Below are 21107 nucleotides of genomic sequence, written 5' to 3'. Positions count from 1 at the left end.
GTTCCGGAGGTACGTTCTTAACCTGAAACCATTCTCAACCTGAGGTACCACTTTAGCTAATGGGGCCTCCCGCTGCCGCCATCGCGTGATTTCTGTTCTCATCCTGAGGTAAAGTTCTTAACCCGAGGTACTACTTCCAGCTTAGCGGAGTTTGTAACCAGAAGCGTTTGTAACCCGAGGTACCACTGCAGTTCTCTTTTGTCCTACAAAACAAACATTTTCAACATTTTTTTCATATATGAAGAACTGACATAGAAATCAGCTTGATGTTGAACCAAATTTGAGAATAAAAGTTGAACCAGATAATGGAAGGGATTGTTTTTTTTTGGGGGGGGAGAGTCATGATTTCTCCCATCACATTTAGATTTAGTGTGTTTTTAACATTCTGTTGGGAGCCACCCAGAGTGCCTGCTTTTTTTAGTATACCTAAAATCCTTTCTTTATTTGGGGCTACCCCACATTTTCTTCTTCTTCTACATAAATATATCTTCTTCTTTGGCGATCACTTGTAGTGATGCTGGATTTTGGACCTTGTATAAGGAGAAATGATAGACACTTTCCAACGTTACACAATTGAGTTGGATTTGTGGTGCTGCAGAGGGGTGGTTTTGTGCTTGTTGGTGCAGCACTTTGGTCTTTTGGGTGTTGAATAATAGGCCAAGATTTTTGTAAGCTTCTGCGAAGGCATTTAGGATGGTTTGGAGGTAATCCTCTGAGTGCGCACACACTACATTGTCATTAGCATACTGAAGCTCTATGACGGAAGTTATGGTAACCTTACTCTTTGCTTTCAGCCTACTCAGATTAAAGAGCTTTCCATCTGTTTGATATATGATTTCTACTCTGGTGGGGAGTTTCCCTTCAACAAAGTATAGGATCATGGCGATGAAAATAATAGAGTTGAGGCAATAACACAACCCTGTTTAACACCTGATCTCACTGTGAATGGTTCACTTTGAGAGCCACTGTTATCTGCGATTGTTGCCGTCATATGGTCACAGAGGAGCTGAAGGATGTTCACAAATTTATCTGGGCAGCCGATTTTCAGAAGGACAGTCCACAGGGCATTACGATTTACAGCATCAAAGGCCTTAGTCAGGTCAATGAATGCCATATACAGGGGCTGGTTTTGCTCTCTGCATTTTTCTTGAAGCTGTCAAGCAGTGAAAATCATGTCCACTGTCCTCCTCGAAGGTCGAAAACCATGTTGGGATTCAGGAAGGGTAGCCTCAGATATTTTTAGGAGATGGTTTGCTAAGATCCAGCCGCAGCTAATAAAAAGATGCCTCGATAGTTTCTGCAATCTGTTCTGTCACCTTTTTAAAAGAGATTGATAATTTCGGCATCCCTAAAGTCTGCTGGGGCCACCTCTTTCTCCCATATTTTTTCGATGAGCTTGTGAAGTTGTTGTGTAAGTTCAATTCCACCTACTTTGAAGACTTCGGCAGGTATCCCATCAGGTCCGCTGGCTTTGTTGTTTTTCATTTAGTTAATAGCTGTACATAACTCTCCCAGATTTGGAGATGCTGCAAGCTCATCTCTAATTTGTTTTTGTAGAATTTGTGAGAGGACCTCAGCAGCTATGGGGGAGTTGTGGTTAAGGAGATGCTGGTAATGTTCTTTCCAGCACAGAGCAAGATTTTCTTTATCTTTCAGAAGTTTGGTACCGTCTGTTGAGCATAGGAGGCATGATTTATTGCCATGATTTATTGGCCCACAGATGGTCTTAGGGCTTTAAAGAAACTCTGTGCATCATGAGTGTCGGCTAAGTGCTGGACCTCTTGAGCTTTTTTTATCCACCAGGTGTTATTTAGTTCTCTGATTCTTCTTTGAACCTCAGCCTTAGCGGCAACATAGGTTTTTTTCTTAGTGGTGCAGTTTCTATCTCTTTGCCAGATCAGAAAGGTCTTCCTTTTCTTGTCAATAATGCATTAAATCTCATGGTCATTCTCATCAAACCAGTCCTGGTGTTTATTGGTTCGATATCCAATAGTTTGTTCAAAGGCTGCAATAGTGGATGTTTTAAGCTTGGTCCAGTGTTCCTCAATGTTGTCAGGAAACTCCAAAAGCAGATGGTCCTTAAGAGTTGTTTGGAAGCAATCCCACGTAATAGGATCTTGAAGGGCTTGAGTGTTCATTTTGTGCCTTGGTTTCCTTCCTAAATATATAGAAAGCTCTTGGCCAGACATTAGCAGTTCAATCCTAAATATGCATGATTGCATTAAGTTCAGCTGAATTCAGTGTAATTTTAATATGTTAAGAACTGAAGACTTAAGCAATGGCCATGTTTGCACATCATGTGAACATGTAAGTTGCTCTGACTTCATTCCTCCTCAAGTGTGGGTGGAAGCAGCAAACCACATCCCCTGGCTTAGTGTTGATCCTCATAATTGTGGATTCCAAAACAAACCTTGGCATCATATTATGACTGTTCAGATTCCACCCACATTAGGGAAGGAACAAAGCAGGAGCCACTTGCACATTCATGGTAAACCATTTATTATGGTTTGCAATACTGTGAATGTGCAAATGCAGTCAAGGCTTACAATCAAAGTTCTAATATGTACATTTCACTATGCACGGCAAAATTTATTTCTGAGATTTTTTACTCTAATACAAAGAACTAATTCATAATAACTTCACCTTTTTATAAAGTCAGCATCAGAATATATTAAAGCTGTGCTTTTATATCTGCTCCAAACAAAGCTCATGTCATGAGGATAGGCAATGAATATTTACATTTCTTCCTTGGGAGATTTTTATCAAAAGTGGAATAATGCGCTGAATTATATAACTAACTGAGAACAGTGATAGTGTGTCTCTAACAAGCTTACCTGATAATCTCAAAATGGCCTTTCTGCAGCAGTCTCAAAGTTATATATAAAACTAGAGTAAAGGGTGGATGGCTGGTTCCCAGTACTAGAAAGAGTAATTTTCTAATTTTCTAATCTCAAGGAGTAGGAAGTTGCCTTGTCTGTCAAAGAATCCCTGAGCACCAATCTTGGATCTCTATCCAATACCGAGGCTATTGGAATAAGCTCTGGGCACAACATTAGTTCATCTGGGGTACATGCAGGCTTATTGGGATCCAAGAGAAGGGATTGCACTCCCTCCTAACATTGCAGTAGAAAGTCAGTAGGGAAGGACAATATGTCTTTTGGGAAAGTTCTGCAGAGCACAGTTTAAAAACCACTGTACTAGAGTAAGTAGTGGAGCTGAAACTACAGACATCTATTAATAGGGCATGCGTGCATGTATTCTCCACTCATTTCAAAATTGGCAAACAAAGAGCAAGAACACTGTGGATTGCACCATAAGTAGGGCAGAGGCATTCCAACGTCTACTGGTATAATGCGTCAAGAAACTGCTGTACAGTACCTGACTCGAATACAAAATGAAATAGCCACTTCATTCTATACCATGCTTACCTTGCTCTTTGTTGCTTTGGGGGCTGAGAATAGAAGGGCTTGATCCCATCTCTAGAATCTGCCAGATTTCCTCCAGGGAGCCAGCAGTACCAGATGATGACAACAGGCCTTGCTGGAGTTGGCTGGGACTTTCTTTTGTAAGTAGTTGAGACTGGTGTGGAACTAAGGTTTCATGCCTTGGGGAATCTGCAACATGATTTCCAACAATTGATTCTGACTGAACCTGTGGAAATGACAGTATGCCCTCAGTAATGATCAGGGATCAATGACATCTGGAAATGAGCTGAAAATATCAAAAGCCAAGGGTAGGCTTGTATGGCTAACAATGTTTCCTTCCTCAGGTTACGTTTATGCTCTACTAAGACCCCTAGATCCTTTTCACATGTTCTTCTGGTAAGCCAGGTGCCCCCCACCCAATCTTTGTGTTTGTGCGGCTTGTTATTCCTGCCTAAATGTAGAACCTTACATTTGTCCCTATTGAATTTCATTCAGTTAGTTTGGACCCACTTCTCCAATCTGTTAAGGTCATCCCAAACTTTGTCTGTGGCATTAGCAAAGAATGGTGTCATCTGCAAATTTTATGAGCATCCTCTCAATTCCTTTGTCCAAGTCATTTATAAAGACACTGAACAACAACAGGTCTAGGACAGAATTCTGTGGCACCTCATTTGTCACTTTTTCCCCAGGATGACAAGGAACCATTAATGAGCACTCTTCGGGTTTGGTCAGTCAACCAGTTACAAATTCACCTAATGGTTACCTTGTCCAGCCACATTTTACCAGTTTTCCCACAAGTATATCATGGGGGACTTTGTCAAAAGCCTTACTAAAATCAAGATACACTATGTTCACAACCTTCCCTTGATCTACTAAGCTTGTAATTCTATAAAAAAAGAAAAAAAGAAATGGCATTTGTCTGGCATGACTTGTTTTTGAGAAACCCAAGCTGGGTCTTAGTAATCACAGCAACTTTTCCTAAGTACTCACAGTCTGTTTACTTTTCTGTTCAAGGACCTTTCCTAGTATTGATGTCAAACTCACCAGTCAAGATGGGTTTACGATGGGTTGGGACTGATATTTCATAACTGAATGTCAGGGAACTGCCATCAGTGTCCGAGGGAGAGAGCAAGCTCCGAAGGGATCCCAGAGAGCGTCCCGGGAGTGGGAGGGGCAGCCCATCTTCTGGGAGAGAGAATCAGCATAGCTCCAGTGGAGAAGGGGGGGAGATGGGGGAATCGGCGAGGCGATCCCATGACTCCTTGCCGGGGACCAGCGGGGAGAGAAGGGGTCCTCCGCTGCCCACACCCTCCTTGCGCAGGGAGAGTAGGCGGAGACTGGGTGTCAAAGAACTTCTTTGCTGGAAGAAGTTTAAGAAACGCCCACTGACGGATTCTGCCAGTGATTGAGACGGTCACGGGCAAGCGGCTGCCCGGACAGGAAAGGTTCACTCAGGCAACCCAGCCAGACGTTGGGACAAGCTTACACACGAGCAACCCCTAGAACCATTACACTGAATGACCTGGAAATTCACATCCAATATAAAGACAAACTAAGCTTGACATAACACTACTAATAGCATACAAAGGGGCTAACTACATGTCACATAGAACTCCAATGCTATGGGGCTTACTATGTAAAAGCAGCTTGGGGAGTTAAATATGGAGTGAAGAAACAGTAGGAAGTGCTTAGTTCTTTTCCTGTTTGTGGGGATTCTGTTCCAAATTGCATCTCCACATGGTTTTCTGTCCAATGGGGTTCAACATTATTTTATTAGCTTGATTATAGCTCCATCTACATACAGCGTGCTTTATTTACAAAGAACAAGGGGACGTGTTCCTATCCCAAAGGGTTTACAATGCAAAAATAGACACAAGAGAAAAACAGAAGAAGGTGAGAGAAATGTAGGCCGGGGTAAACAGGTGGAAAATATACAATGATTCCAGTTAACTATACTTCAGCTTAGTAGAGCATTGGGTCTCTAGGAGGTTGTTCAAAAGGCTTCATAAAAAAGGGAATTTTGGTGAGGGATTTGAAGTAAGTTAAGGAGATGGTCACATGGAAATTCAGTTCAGGGAGATAGTTCCATCCATAACAGGGAGCACGGGGAATAAGGCAGAGTTGTTTCAGGGAACACAATACATTTGGGTGCCGAGAGGTGAAGAAGCTGGATGATTTAAGATCGCAGATAGAGAAGTGTTTGGACATATGTGGGGCTGCCTCTGAAGATGATTTGGAAACTTGAGCTGATGCAGAATTTGGTGGCCAGGTTGCTCACCGAGCCAAGACAGTCTGAGCATATTACACTGATCCTGGCCTGACTGCACTGGCTGCCAATTAGTTTCTGGACCCAATTCAAAGTGCTGGTGTTGACCTAGAAAGCCTTGCATGCGCAGGACCACAATACCTCAAGGACCACCTCTCCCCATATGAGCTGCAATCATCATCTTGAGGCCTTTCATCATGTGCCTCCTCCTCATGATGTGGCAACACAAGAATAGGCCTTTCTGCAATGGCTCCATTTGTGAAATCCTCTCCCCAGGGAGGCTCACCTGGCACCTTCAATATACATCTTTAGGCCCCAAGCAATAATGTTCTTTTTCAACCAGACATTCTATGTCTTTTAATGTGGGAGGAGGGGGTTATTGGTTTGTTTTGTTCTTGTTTTTCACGTGTATTTTGTGTTTTTATTTTGTATTTTATGCTGTGGACTACCCTGAGGGTGGTATACAAATGTAACAAACAAACAGAGCTACGGGGAAGCAAAGCAATAGAAGGTTAAACACCTATAAATACAAATAATAAACAAATATTTAAACACTGATTGGAAGGAAGCAGCTTGGGGGTGGGTATTTGAATATAATACGTTGGACTATCCCTGTTTCATAGGGATTTCTGCTTCTTCACTACAGCTGCTGCTTCTCGGGAGATTTTCGGTATTTAAGTTCTCAACAAAATAAGGACACTTTCCTGGGGCATGCTTTCTCTGCGCATACTGTAACTCCTGCCATGAAAAGAAACAGTCTAAATTAGTAGCTTTGATTTATTACAAGCTTCTTTCTCAATTCTCTAGAAATATGTTTTAATAAAATGGGACAGGTTAAGCACTAATATTCTCAGAAAAAGAACAGATAAAGCTCTCATTCCCTAACGTACTTCCACTAACAGTGGTGGTCAAAACTGATTTTCTACATACAATCCCAAACTCTGGTTATTGCACTGCCCTGGAAGACTGCAGCCATGATCCAGTTATGCATGTCAAACCCCATTAACAAACTGGAGCATTTACAACACATGCAATTCAGTGCACCATCAATTAAATCTCTTCAGTTACAAAACTAAAACAATTCTATATTGCTTATAAATATTTTAATAAGGGATCACTGTAAGATTTTGTTGTTTTTGTTGTTGTTTTTTACTAAGGCTGGGCTGGTGCTCCCAAAAGCCTTGTCTTCTCATAAAAGCCCTTTTTATCACTACAGCACTTCAGTTTGCCTACATTTTCTAAAAGTTAGCTACTAATTTGATGGTGTCTTTTGTTTGTAATTATATTACTCTCTCCATATATATATAGTGGTACCTTGGGTTACAGACGCTTCAGGTTACATACGCTTCAGGTTACAGACTTCGCTAACCCAGAAATAGTACCTCGGGTTAAGAACTTTGCTTCAGGATGAGAACAGAAATCATGCGGCGGCGGCGTGGCAGCAGTGGGAGGCCCCATTAGCTAAAGTGGTACCTCAGGTTAAGAACAGTTTCGGGTTAAGAACGGCCCTCCAGAATGAATTAAGTTCTTAACCCGAGGTACCACTGTGTGTGTGTGTGTGTGTGTGTGTGTGTGTGTGTGTGTAACAGTCTTAATCTATTTGTTGTTCTCTTTTAATCAATTAGGCTTCAAACGGCTGAATAGCATATACTTTTATTAAAATGAGCAAAAGCAACCAATCAATTCCTCTCCTCAGTCCACCCCCCATCCTAATATTACATTCCTATACACGTCTACCCAGAAGTAAGCTCCATCGAGTTCAATGGTGCTTCATTTCACAGAAATTCTAAAATAGAATTTAAGCTTCCCTGTTCTTTATCTCTTCCCATAACTGAAAGAGGTGACTAACTATGGACTTCACTACCTTTGCAAACTGAAGAGAGGCACTGGACAGAGCAGCCAATTCTGTTGGTTTAATTTTACATCATGAGCCAGTTGGCTGCTCTACAGTATGACTGTCTCCCTAGGCTTGCTTCATGTAGGTCATTGACTCCAAGGACTCATGGGAATCACAGTAATCCCAGGGTCCTTCTTAGTGCATAAAAATGATCACCAAATAGATCTGTTGACATCTTCATCTCAAACTTTGTAATATCACATTCCTCCAATACTTTGAGCTGTCTCTGATCATGATAGAAAAGTCAGAGTTGCAGTCAGCTGTGTTCCAGCATGCCATGGAAGTGATTGCTATACACAGAGGTAGTTAATCTTCTTTGGTGCAAGGGCTGCATTCACCTTGGTCAATCTTCCAGGGGCTGGATGCCAGTTCTGAGGTGGGCACAAGCAGGTTATTTCCCCCCCTCTGCTCATGAAATTAACAATCTGAAGACTAGGAAGGGATGATTTGTACCCCCATCAGAGCACTGGACTGGGTGGAGATACTTAAACCTTTCTGCCAACCCCTGTGCTGTGTCTACTTTATTTCTCAAAATCAGTGAGATCTTGGGTGGGGTATAAAAATTTTGCTTGAGGGAGGGAGGGGATACAGCCACTCTACCTGTAAAACATGCATAGTGAAAGCATACTGCATGTCACTCTCCAGTCCACAGTTTGCACAAAGTCATTGCTGTGACTAGGAGAGGGCTTGGCATTCTCAGGACAGGCTTCCCTCCGAACCAGGCCTTATGGCAATACTCCAGAGGTTCTGCACATACAGCAAGTACTGACATGTTGCCTAAAGGAGAAGCCTACATTACCTGTGTCGTAAGCTGGTACTGGAGGTGCTCTAAAGCCAGAAGACGGTGCTTAGTCTCCCTGACAAGTTCTTTAGGATGTAGGGCACAAGATGAAGTGTGACCCTGAGGATGCTTTGAAATCTTGAAGTCCTGAGAGCCTAGAAATCCTAAGAAAATAAACAGGTAGGAGTTTTCCACATTGCATTTAACATGGCATTTTAAAATAGAATATATCTTGCCTACAAGAAACTGCTGCTCACAGCTGTAAATGAATTACACTGTTGTGGCAGTGTATCAGCGTGTAAGTTTAAAGAGATGTGTAGAAACTAGCCTGGGAAAATCTTTTCCAAGCAATGACCTTCACCTCTTTACTTCATTCAAAGAAGCTGGGCCACGGAACACAAACTTTGAAATGAAATTCTCATACAAGGCTTCCATTTAGGCCTCAGTTTTGTTAAACAATAATCTCATTCTGCATTGTTTATTTCCAGGAAAGAAAATCAAACATACAACTGCTTATTTCAGGAATATTCAAAAATACATGATAAGTACATAACATAGTTCTTTGCTGTTATGCAACATGCAGCTGCCACCTTAACCTTTCAGTACCGAAAGTTTCCAAAGCCAAGAGTAAGAAACAAATACTCTGTTCATGCTTTTCTACCATATTCAATACTTGGCGCAACTTAATTACTAGTACTTCATTCTCAAGTGATAACTGGGATTTCTTAATCTCAGCAAAGAGCCTACAGACAACACTTCAGTTTCCTAGTGTTCTCAATCTCAGGAAGCTAAATTTCTCATAAAAGAACCAAGATCCTTCTACCTTAATGAGATTACCTTCCTTTGAAGCTGCTCCAAGTTCTGCTCTTAGTCTGTTTACCATCTCTAGTAGCTGATGCTTCTCTTTGCTCAAACTGCAGATCTTTCTCACAGCTTCCTTCAATCTACCTTGCCTCACTTGTGCATGATTTCCCATAAGTTGATGGGGTCCATCACCAGCCTCCATGCCAAATAACTGTTGCCTGAGATGTACAGAGTCCTCCTGAGGCTTCCTGGTCACTAAATTCTAGAAGAATAAATGACAAGGATCAAAATAAATGAAGTGAATTTTTGGCAGGATATATATTCCATTATAATGAATAAAATCTATGCCCAAATGACAGCTACCATAAAAAGATTGCAGTCTTGAATAGTATGTTGTATGAACCAAAACAAAAATGAAATTCCTATACTAATCCCAAACTGTGCCATGAGAAGTGCTGAAGAGTGTCTTGAGAAATGAAGCCACCACTTTGGAGGCTACTTCTACTCTATAGCCCTCTGAAATGGGGAGACCCCATGCAGCACTGATTGCTCCTTAATCTGCCAGGGTCAGAGTTGGCCCAAAACATTTTGCTGCCTGAAGTGAAGGACAAAATGGCACCTCTTCCTATTCCATGTATAGAGAATGACTAGATGGGCAGCTGAATATTACTAAGGCTAGCTTAGAGGGCAAACAATAGGTAAGTTATGTGAGCCAGTGTGGTGTAGTGGTTAAGAGCGATAGACTCGTAATCTGGGGAACTGGGTTCGCGTCTCCGCTCCTCCACATGCAGCGGCTGGGTGACCTTGGGCTAGTCACACTTCTCTGAAGTCTCTCAGCCCCACTCACCTCATAGAGTGTTTGTTGTGGGGAGAAAGGGAAAGGCGAATGTTAGCTGCTTTGAGACTCCTTCGGGTAGTGATAAAGCGGGATATAAAATACTCCTCCTCCTCCTCCTCCTCTGCCCCCCAGCACTTTGCTGCTGCTTCCCACCCCACCCAGCATCTGCCACCAGAGGCAGCCTCCTTACTCTGCCTAATGGTAGAGCCGGTCCTGACTACTATACAGCAGAAACATCATCCCAATAAAGACACACTCCTGAGCAAACCTGCACTGTATCAGCATTTCATCTCCAATGCTGGTTCCTGAGCCTTCTGGACACAAAATGCAACATGCTGCCTCTCGGCTAAATATTCCAAATAGCTTGAGGCCTGTAAATCTATACCTCATTGTGATCTCTTATCTCCCCTGAGAGCAGGGGACCCCTCTTAATTATTCCACCTGTTCACCAACTTGGTTCATGAAGGATGTGCAGAGAAGCACTACTGGTGACTCCTCTTCCATGGAAAATCTCAAAGCTAAGTGAGTCCTTTTGGGCCCGACATTTGGTGGCCATGGTTAGGCTGGTATGATTCAAGTTTGATACTGTGGTTGACATTATGTAAAACTGGAGGTGTCTGATGTGGAAAAAATACTTGGGAATATAGTAAAGTAGGATAAATCTTATCCCTTTCAGATTGAATAGTTGCAATTTTAGCCAAATGATTCATCCCCTACAGTATGATGGAATAATACAAGCTATTCTCCTTTGCAACCAGTATCAGTTAAGTTAGACCAGCCCTCTTATGATAGTCATTCATGTATCCTAGTAGACTGGAATAACTGTGATACATAGAGTTACAATGCCTCCTAGTGGAAGTTGATGGATAAGCACAGATTCTAACTTTTAGATTAAAATACAGTGGTAACTCAGGTTACAAACACTTTGGGTTACAAACACCGGGTTACAAACTCCGCTAACCTGGAAGAGTTACCTCAGGTTGAGAACTTTGCCCCCGGATGAGAACAGAAATCACGTTTCTAAAAGTTAGCTACTAATTTGATGGTGTCTTTTGTTTGTAATTATATTACTCTCTCCATATATATATATATATATATATATTTGCTTTCGTAGATTTTCACGGGTACAGGAATGCAGGTTTTGGTGTCCTCGGGTGTCTTCCCGTGTAAAAGTTGGGGTGTCTAGGCGACGTTTCGACGAGGTCTCACTCGTCATCTTCAGGCTGGTGCTTTCGGCTTCTTGTTACTGGAACAGAGCAGGATCTCAGTGTTTGAGTTCCTATAAATACTGTTGAGGAGGTGTGGTGTATAGCCTCCAATGTTCTGGGCAGAGAGGAGGTTCCCAGGCTAGTGTGCCTTTTCTTCTTTTGTTCCTTAATTACTTGAGGGATATCAAGTAATTAAGGAACAAAAGAAGAAAAGGCACACTAGCCTGGGAACCTCCTCTCTGCCCAGAACATTGGAGGCTATACACCACACCTCCTCAACAGTATTTATAGGAACTCAAACACTGAGATCCTGCTCTGTTCCAGTAACAAGAAGCCGAAAGCACCAGCCTGAAGATGACGAGTGAGACCTCGTCGAAACGTCGCCTAGACACCCCAACTTTTACACGGGAAGACACCCGAGGACACCAAAACCTGCATATATATATATATATATATATACAGTGGTACCTTGGGTTACAGACACTTTAGGTTACAGATGCTTCAGGTTACAGACTCCACTAACCCAGAAATAGTACCTCGAGTTAAGAACTTAGCCTCAGGATGAGAACAGAAATCACATGGCGGCAGCGGGAGGCCCCATTAGTAAAAGCACGCCTCAGGTTAAGAACGGTTTTGGGTTAAGAACAGACCTCCGGAACAAATTAAGTTTGTAACCCGAGGTACCACTGTATGAGAGAGTGCTGTGACCAGAGAATATGATGCTTCTTACAGCAAATATATAAAGAACTAAGTAGTAGATTTATTACGAATAAAAGAAGCCCATATTCCCAACCATTGATTGGCTATTATAACTTTGTTCCCTTGAAAACATTATTTTATAATCATAAGAGCACAAAGATTCAGCATTTTCCTACCACTTGTGTGTCTTGTGTTCTCAGTGAATCCATCTGAGGATTTTTCTTTATGCTTTGCCTTTCCAAAGAATTCTTGGTAGTAACTTCATCTGGATGCAATGTACCTGGAAAACAAAGAGCAGATAAAGCAGGCAGCAAGCTGAGTTGGTGCAGAATGCTAAATGTTACCATAAACATGTCTTTCCTGTTCACATGCCATATATATACAGTATTAGGGTCAAGAAAAACAGGTCCATTATTGTGAAAAGCTGATTGATTATTCTGTTAAATATCAAGGAAATTTACCTATCAGAATAATCATACGGTTTATTTACAGGGAAACAAAATGGCTGCAAGGAAAACTGGGTTTAGAAAATACCAATAATTTCACACACATATCCCTGATATTTCAGGACCTGTGTATAAATTCCACTGTATAAAACAAATCAGCACACTGTTTTTAGAAGGAAATTGTATTGACCTTCCAATGCTACAAAAGGTGGCTTTCTCACATGGAAAGTTCTTCCATGAAGTAAAAAAGCATGAACACTGTGATCCACATGTATACAAAATGATGACCCAAACACTGTTTGCATGATTTTTCTTCAACAGAAGTAAAGCTCTCTTTTAGGAAATTTATCATATTTTAAGCAGATCTGTCAACATGTTTCTCTTACTGTCTTGTCCAATGGTAATGTGGTAGGAAGTCTGAGTATTTTTATCACAACTGGATGATTTCAGAGAAGATACAAATAGCTTTCCATGAACTTCAGGTGCATCTTCATATTGTTTGTCCATGTCTTCACATTTTTTCTTCAATACTCTGATCTGTTCTTCCAAGGATTGAACATAGTCTGCAAAAAATAAAGACAACTATCTCACTCAGCCAGGTACTTTGCAGGCGTGAATAAAGTATTCAAAGGCTCATTGTGTGTGCAAATAAGAATTACTTCCCCCAAAGAATGCCTAGCCCTGGCTAGTATATAGCAGCTGCATCCTTCCAAGGGGAAGGACAGGACATACTCCAAAGAAAGCCTGCACTATATCAGCAGGCGATCCCTCTTAATTATTCTACCAGTTCACCAACTTGGTACATGTATACGGCTTCCCATCCATTAAAAGTCTTGAAGCTATGTGAACCAATGCTGGCCTGGCTTTTGGTGGTCATGATTAAACTAGTGTAATTTAAATTTGATATTGTTTTAAATATTTAGGTGGCCTTTAAATAAAACTGGAAGTGTCTGATGTGGGATTACAGCAAAGCAAGATCAATCTTGCTGTCTCTTTCAGTTTGTTGTTGTTGTTTAGTCGTTCAGTCGTGTCCGACTCTTCGTGACCCCATGGACCAGAGCACGCCAGGCACTCCTGTCTTCCACTGCCACCCGCAGTTTGGTCAGATTCATGTTTGTAGCTTCGAGAACACTGTCTAACCATCTCGTCCTCTGTCGTCCCCTTCTCCTTGTGCCCTCCATCTTTCCCAACATCAGGGTCTTTTCCAGTGAGTCCTCTCTTCTCATGAGATGGCCAAAGTATTGGAGCCTCAGCTTCACGATCTGTCCTTCCAGTGAGCACTCAGGGCTGATTTCCTTAAGAATGGATGCGTTTGATCTTCTTGCAGTCCATGGGATTCTCAAGAGTCTCCTCCAGCACCCTAATTCAAAAGCGTCAATTCTTCGGCAATCAGCCTTTCTTTCAGTTTACGCAGTTGCAAATGTTTGTGCAAGAACTGAAAGCCATTTTATCAAATGATTTTCACTTTCCCTTTTTTTTTTTTTGTAACTATAGGATTTATTCTCATAGGAATGTTTTGCTGTAACTATACTGTCTCAGTAGAACATTAGTTTTGCCTGTGCTGATCCTGCCCTCAAAATGTAACTGCAATGATCTCCATTTGTTCACATGTAGCTTTGATTTTTATCTATCATATGATCATGGTAACTTTTTGCTATGGATTGAAGATCTTTAAGAATGCATTCATTAGCATAAATATATGAGGCAACTGAAATATGAATATAAACATTTATGTTAAGAAGATGATGAGTGCTAGAAGGGAAGCGCTTGTTAAAAGAAAAGTATAGAAATGGGCATATACACTCTGCAGTTAATATTTAACCCAATCAACATTACCAGCAGTACAAGAAACTACAGTAGCATCAGCCTTACCAGCATCTTGTGCTTCCATTTTGCTTTGGTCAGATGAAAGTGCCTGAATATTAAGGGTCTCCATTTCTCTCCTCATTTCTGCAATAACAGATCGCAAGGTACTGTTTTGCTCTTGTAACCTCTTTATATCAGCAGAAGGAAAACCTAGTTCAGTGGTTCCTACAGTATCCTGCATGGTCACCAAACAATTAAAGAAACAAACAAGAATTACACCCTGAAAGGACTCAAGCAAGCAAGTAAAATGCACCAAGAAAGCATAGTATCTTAAAGAAAAATAATATAAATGTCTGCCATGTGCACAGTAGAAAAAGGACCAATGCTGCAAAGTATGTATGATGAATTGTACTGCTCTAAGACTTGTGAAGCTGCATTAATGATATGAATGACAACTTGAATATGCTACATGACAGCAGCCCCACAGGTTCAGGGTAATATATTGGTTTGGATCCCAAGAGGTGCTGGTGGAATGCAGTTGGCAGAAGGCATGTGCTTAGATAATCTTCTGTCTGTCACCCCCCCCCCTGTAAAAAAATATTTTATTAAGGATTTTCTTGTTTTACAGAAGTAAGTTTAATGCCTCGTATTTTTTTCCCATGTAACATTTTTACAAATCCGTTTCATTTATTGAGACATTAGGGGGAGAAGAAAAAAAAGGGGGGAAGAAAGGGGGGTGGAGGGAGGGAAGATGGATAGGGGTGGGGTCGGGTGGCGATGTTTCTATTATGTCATCCCCCTTGATATGCTGTGCTATGAATGAATGATTTGAGATTGACTGGCTCAATAGAAGAGGTCCTCTGCCTCCCTATGTAGAAACCTGTGACCCGCCCTGGTGGTTCAAATACACTTTTGTGCTGGTACTGAGCAAGATAACATTCTTGAGGTCTATCTCTTGGGCAAAGTATTTGATAGCAAGGTGAGCTGACCACAACTCCAACCAATTTATGTTGTATAGACAGGTTCTCATCTTGTGGAGCTCATACATATTTCACCAACAACGACCTTTTTCACGCACAATAGCAAAGAGATTTTGCAGGACACTGTTTTGAATGTTGATGATAGCTGGATAAACATGTCAGAGAGCAGGCCGCAAAGTGTGTTTTGTTCCCAATCCTACCAATGCCCTTTGAGCACCATTTAACATGCTGAGTATGTGCAATATGACTACCATATGTCACCACAACACAACACAACACCACAATGTTGCTCTTCCTGAGCAACATTAAAAACAAAGTAGAAAATATAATCTGATATACAATTATTAAAGTGTAAAACCATCGGTGATATAATTCTATCAAACAGAGCCACCCTTGCTGTGCCTGCAAAGAAAAAAAATGTTTTAAGGTGATGCCTGAACAAAATTGTGTGGAAGACAGCTGGATCCGAATAGGGAAGAAGTTCCTGTATTATGAAATCATTCAATCTGACTACCTTTTCAAACACTCTCCAGATTTACAGGATGGATATTTGTATTTTGAACAGGTACCAACCACTAGAGTGCAGCAAATACATCTCTATCATCATTCAACATTCAAAATAGTCTTTCACAATACAGTACCACTTAGCTACTGTGTGTGAAAAAGGTCATTATCAGTGAAAGCCATATGATCACTGAAAGATCAGAGCCTATCCACCTGGAAATAGTATGACATTTCTCAGTCATTCATATGCCAAGACAGATTTAAAACTGGTGTAGGGATTGATATTACAGATGGCAATCGTAGTAACAACAGAGCACAGCACTGAGGGTTTAAACAGGCTTTGGTCACTAGCTCTAGCTCACTGGCACTGCTGTACTTAGCATGAGCAAGAACTGGGAAATGAGCAAACCTCCAAGATGAACATCAAAGCTGACAGCAACTTGAAGTCAAACAGCTGCTGCAAGTAAGTATTTGCTACTTACTGAAAGGCAAGAAATGAGGGGCCCAAGCAGGCCTCCTTCAGGAGAGCATGGCAGTTTTGGGTGTTGTGACTGGAAAGGCCCTGTCTTCAGTGCTCAGCCACCATACTTCAGTTGGCAGGGAAACACTGAGCATAGCTTCAGAATGATGGTGATTTCAGTGCATAAACGGGCTCATGTGGCTGGAGGCAATTTGTCAGATAGTCTAGTCTCAGAAGCTTTAGGGCTTTAATGGCTAATAACAACAGCTTGAATTGGGATCAAAAGGGAGCCCCAGCCACTTGTACATCCGCCTTTCTGGATTTAGTTTCAGCTTGTTCAGTCACATCCAGCCCGTTCCAATCTCATACACTTGTATAGAACTTCCATCCTGCCCCTTAGGATCAGATGGATAAGAGAAAGAGTACTTTTTGTTATCAGGATCCAAACACACATGAGTACAATTCACACAGGGGCATATCACGATAATGCTAAATCACTGCTCATAGTTCATAGATGAATGTGCATATATTTTGATGACTGTATAAATTCAGGTGACCATAATTTTTATTCAGTATATATGTGTCATATTATACTTATATATTTCATCTACTCATTCTGGACCATGAGATAATCCCTCTAGCCCAACTCCCTTCTAAAATATATGTATTATCCTATCCAGACACTGGCCAGATAAAAAATAATGCTAATTCAGTCATTAACACCAAGCACAGCAGATTGGAGGGTTGGGAGGGTTTACTATAATGTGCATGTGCAGCCAGGCATTCCTGCATTGCTCCTACCTTAGCTGAGTGGGAAAACAAACCATGGGGTGACTGTTTTAGGATTACAGTGGTGCCTCGCAAGACGAAATTAATCCGTTCCGCGAGTCTCTTCATCTTGCAGTTTTTTTGTCTTGCGAAGTACAGCTATTAGCGGCTTAGCGGCTTTAAGAAAAAGGAAAAAAACTCGCAAGAACTCGCAAGACGTTTTGTCTTGCGAAGCAAGCCCATAGGGAAATTCGTCTTGCGGAACGACTCAAAAAACAGAAAACTCTTTCGTCTAGCGAGTTTTTCGTCTTGCGAGGCATTCATCTTGCGGGGTACCATTGTACATTCAAAACAAAGCCTATGGTTTGTTTATGATCAGGAAGTCAAGGGGTGGGGGAATACTTTTTCCTCTTCAAATCAGAGTTTGTTTGGAGAGAAACAAATCATCAATGCTGGTTCAGATGTGACCCTAATCCAGCTGTTCTGTGGCTTCGTCCCCCACTCAACTGCTCATCCACATTGTGATTTTTTTTAAAAAAACTTATATAGACTGAGTTAGTATAACTTGTGAATGTGGCCATTGTGTACTGTTTCATACAGCAGTGTAAGTATACTTTCTTTTCTAGGCAATTCCTCAAAAAAGTTTATAAAGTTTATTTTGGATTAAGGAAGATACACCCAGGAAGGTGATGAATGGAAGATGAAGGGTCCTTTGTGAGGGCAGAGCAGAGAGGATCTCCCAGGCTGGGAGGCTGGGGAAAGAGGGGGAAGCTCTCAGGTGAGAGATGGGAGCATTCATCCTTCTGTGTGTGGAATAAGGGTTAATATATAATTGTGACAGAGGGTGTTGTGTCCATTTTTTCTCTCCCTTTCCTTTCTTCTTTTCTATTCTCTCTCTTTTCTCTTTTTCATCTCTTTTCTATAGATTAGTTTGGCTTTTATTGTATTTTATGTTGAAAACTTTCAATAAAACTTGATTGAAAAATAAGGAATGTTGGAAATGTAAAGAAAAGGAGGGGAATTTTTATCACATGTGGTGGACTTGTAGTACGGTAAAAGCTCACTGGAAAATTATATATAATGAGTTTAAAATGTTTAAAAGTACATTTGTGAAAAAACCAGAGGCAGTTCTGTTAGGTATAGTAGGGAATTAGATCCCAAAAGAGATATAAAACTGTTTATGTATGCGACAACAGCAGCAAGAACTCTTTTAGCCCCAAAATGGAAGCAACAGGAAATTCTATCGCTAGAAGACTGGCAGACGAAGATGATGCAGAATTGGCAAGGCTGACCGAGAAAATCCGAAACCAGCATGATCAAGCTTTCCAAAAAGACTGGAGTACAATATCTGAAGGACAATCGTAAACAATTAACAACACTAGCAGGGTTGTTGTAAGAAAACTTGCAAGGTTAAGGATTTGTACCTTTTTATGTTTATTTTAAAATTTGTGATTAACAGAAGAAGTGAAACATAAATGGGAAAATGTATAAATCCTATGAAGTAATAATGTATTATGGAAACCATGAGATGGAAGGGATGGAAGTCAAAGCTCGACTGAGCAAATATGTAATGAGTATAATAAGGATTTGTTTAAATGTGATAAAATGGAAACTTAATAAATATAAAAAAGAAAAGAAAAAGAAAGTTCATAATCTTTTGGATCTGCTGGTGTAGACTCCTCAACATGTTTCCTACATACCACTCCAAAATAGAAAGCATCCCCTGATAACTGACTGTAGCACTATCCACTACATTATTTAAGGAGGAAGCTCTGCAGAGAGATTTCAGGCCACTTTCTATTTTGGTTGTACATAAACGGCACTAGAGCCAGTTACTCACACACTACAATCTTCAAGGGCAGAGGGTAGCAAGAATGACTCTGCAAATAATAAAAAAGCTACTCTCCTTCAGCTTATGTCAGGAAATGCAAAGCCTTTCAAAAGCAACCACAACACCAAATACATGCAAGATTAAAAGCAGGAGATGCCAAAAATTAGCAGAGGCTACCAATAATCTAGCTCTGCAATCACATTTTCAGAAATTGCTGAACAATTGCTTAAATTAACTTTAAACTGCAATTGCTTCTCTAACCATGCAAAATAATAAATCTACCAGGAAAAAAATCCATCTTGAATTCACCCTTATTCAGAACAAGAAGCTACAAAACCTCCCCCTTTTAATGCTTTGCTTAGACCGTAAGGGCACCAGGACTTCCTGTCCACTTTGCATTGTCTTATAAAAATTCTCTCAAGGCTGCATCCAATACTGCACAATTCCCACATTGGAAGTACTCCTGCACAGGAAACAGTGCACAATCATTCTTTTAAGTTAGCAGCTGTGGAGAGTGTGTGCTTTATTGCATGTACACATTGTGCATGTACATTGGAGAGCCATGTCTCGTCATGACTTTCCAATGTCTGCAGATGAAGTGAAATGCAAATATGTGGATATATAACATATGGCCAGTGCTCCGTTAGGACAAATTAAGCACTGACCCACCAATATATCCGCTATCCACCAGCCCCTACCTGCTTGATTTCCTACTTACAACTGTCCAGGGGGTAGCACTGTCTATTAGCTTCTTCCTCCTTGTAGAACTCAGCAGAGAGGAGGATGAAGAGAAAACTAGAAATAGCTGGCTCTTCCTGTCACTGGCTATTGTTGCTCTCCCTGCCTTCTGCTCTATGGCACCAGCCACCACTGCGTGTGACATGAAAGCTGCATGCCAACCCCATGTGGAAATGATTTCACTGTATTTTGTCACTGTTGAGGTTGTTCTCATATCCAAAGGGTCCAAAAAAAACTGTGTGCCCTTGCTCACAAAACCTAAATAGAACCTAAATAAAAAGCCTAAATAAAAAAAATTGCTTCTCTCACAGAGCTAGCCCTGACCATAAAGTGAGTTGTTTTAGGATTAGTTCAGTTTAAGGAACAGCAATTAAGTCATTTTAACCTGTTTCACTCCTTTTGGCGTGTGACCATGCTTTCGAAGTTCCTGAACGGCTTGGTCCCTCTCAAGTATTACAGCAGAAAGGACCATTTCCATTTCATGCAATTTCTGTTCCTTTTCCTGTAGTTCAGCAGTAACCTGCAAAAAAAAAATGATGGCAACTTGAGAAGACGTTCTTAGAAAAGAACACTCCCCTAGCTTCTAGTACCTTCAATATTATTTTATCAACATCAGACAACATACTATGTTTAATCTCCCTTGTCCTTTGAATTAAACTCAATCCAGAATGACCATCTACATCGTGAATGGAAAGTATTGTGGAAGAGCTTTCAAAAAATGAAAGAACATGCCAATCAGTAAACAATTCACTTCCATTTATCCAAGATAAAATTTGGCAATGGGCTATTCATCCAGACGTATTCCTTAGAGGGGATGAGGAATCTCTGGTCCACAGGCCTAATTAGGCCCACCCCATTTGTCCCGCAAGCCGCATTCACATGCCAAGCACTTGCCAATCATATATGATGTCAGTGTCAGGAGTGTCCTACACACGAGTAGGAACCTGGCAGAGACACATGCCCGGCTGGCATGTTCTCTCCCTCCTGGTCGGTCATTTGGGAGAGTCAAAAGCTTTCTCCAGCCCGAACATCACAGCAACTGATACCAAGAGGCATCAGCACACTTTAGGACTAGCAGAGTGTTGGCAGTTCACGTGACAGACTCAGTAGCACAGCATTTTGGCTAGACTACATTTATTTACATATATACACTTGGAGCATTGCAACTCAGCTTCTTTCTCTTCAGCATCAGTCAGCAAAGAGAAAGAACAAAGGAACAAACGTCCTACATCATGGAACACAGTGTCTCCGTCACTTCCCACTATGTGGAATGAAAACATACACCGTCATGTGATAAAAACAATCCCATGACTGCAAGCACAGGAAAAGAATCCTAACAGTCAGGTGTGGGCCTTAGTGATCAGGCAGAGATATAACAAATCAGGCAGCCCTTCAGCTATCCAGGATCCAAGTTGTTAAGGGTCTTGTAAATTAATGTTAGAACTCTGAACCTGGTCCAGCAAGGTATGGGCAGCCAGTGCAAGCTTTTGAGCACTGGAGTTATGTGCTGGCAAGTGTCCACATCAACAGTTCAGCTGCAGCACTTTGCACCAGCTGGAGCCTCTGAACTGGGCCCAAGGGCAGCCCCACATAGGCTTGCATTGCCACCTGCAAACTGCATCTAATAAAGTTGTAGCCTAGTTTTTCCATCCTGTG

The 21107-nt window shown here is 41.3% G+C and overlaps 1 protein-coding gene across 10 annotated transcripts in view; it reads right to left on the bottom strand.

Annotated features, from left to right (window-relative positions):
• CCDC57 (coiled-coil domain containing 57) overlaps positions 1-21107 on the bottom strand; it is a 69657-nt gene that overhangs the window by 13013 nt on the left and 35537 nt on the right. For 6 of the 10 annotated variants that reach the window (XM_083430121.1, XM_083430123.1, XM_083430125.1 and 3 more), the window contains 8 exons: positions 19837-19971; positions 14237-14405; positions 12751-12927; positions 12095-12198; positions 9207-9435; positions 8388-8533; positions 6308-6429; positions 3429-3655 (listed from right to left, as the gene is read on the bottom strand). In XM_083430121.1, the coding sequence (XP_083286247.1) occupies positions 3429-3655; positions 6308-6429; positions 8388-8533; positions 9207-9435; positions 12095-12198; positions 12751-12927; positions 14237-14405; positions 19837-19971 (1309 nt within the window). Of the gene's footprint in view, positions 1-3428; positions 3656-4490; positions 4514-4937; positions 6430-8387; positions 8534-9206; positions 9436-12094; positions 12199-12750; positions 12928-14236; positions 14406-19836; positions 19972-21107 lie in introns of those variants that run through there. The other 4 variants (XR_014508711.1, XR_014508712.1, XR_014508714.1 and 1 more) reach the window with 2 other exon arrangements.

The sequence above is a fragment of the Podarcis tiliguerta genome, assembly GCF_965153285.1.
Source record: "Podarcis tiliguerta genome assembly, chromosome: 2".
Classification (NCBI taxonomy): domain Eukaryota; kingdom Metazoa; phylum Chordata; class Lepidosauria; order Squamata; family Lacertidae; genus Podarcis; species Podarcis tiliguerta.
Note: the sequence above shows the minus strand (reverse complement) of the source record. Positions and strands in the feature narration are given on the sequence as shown.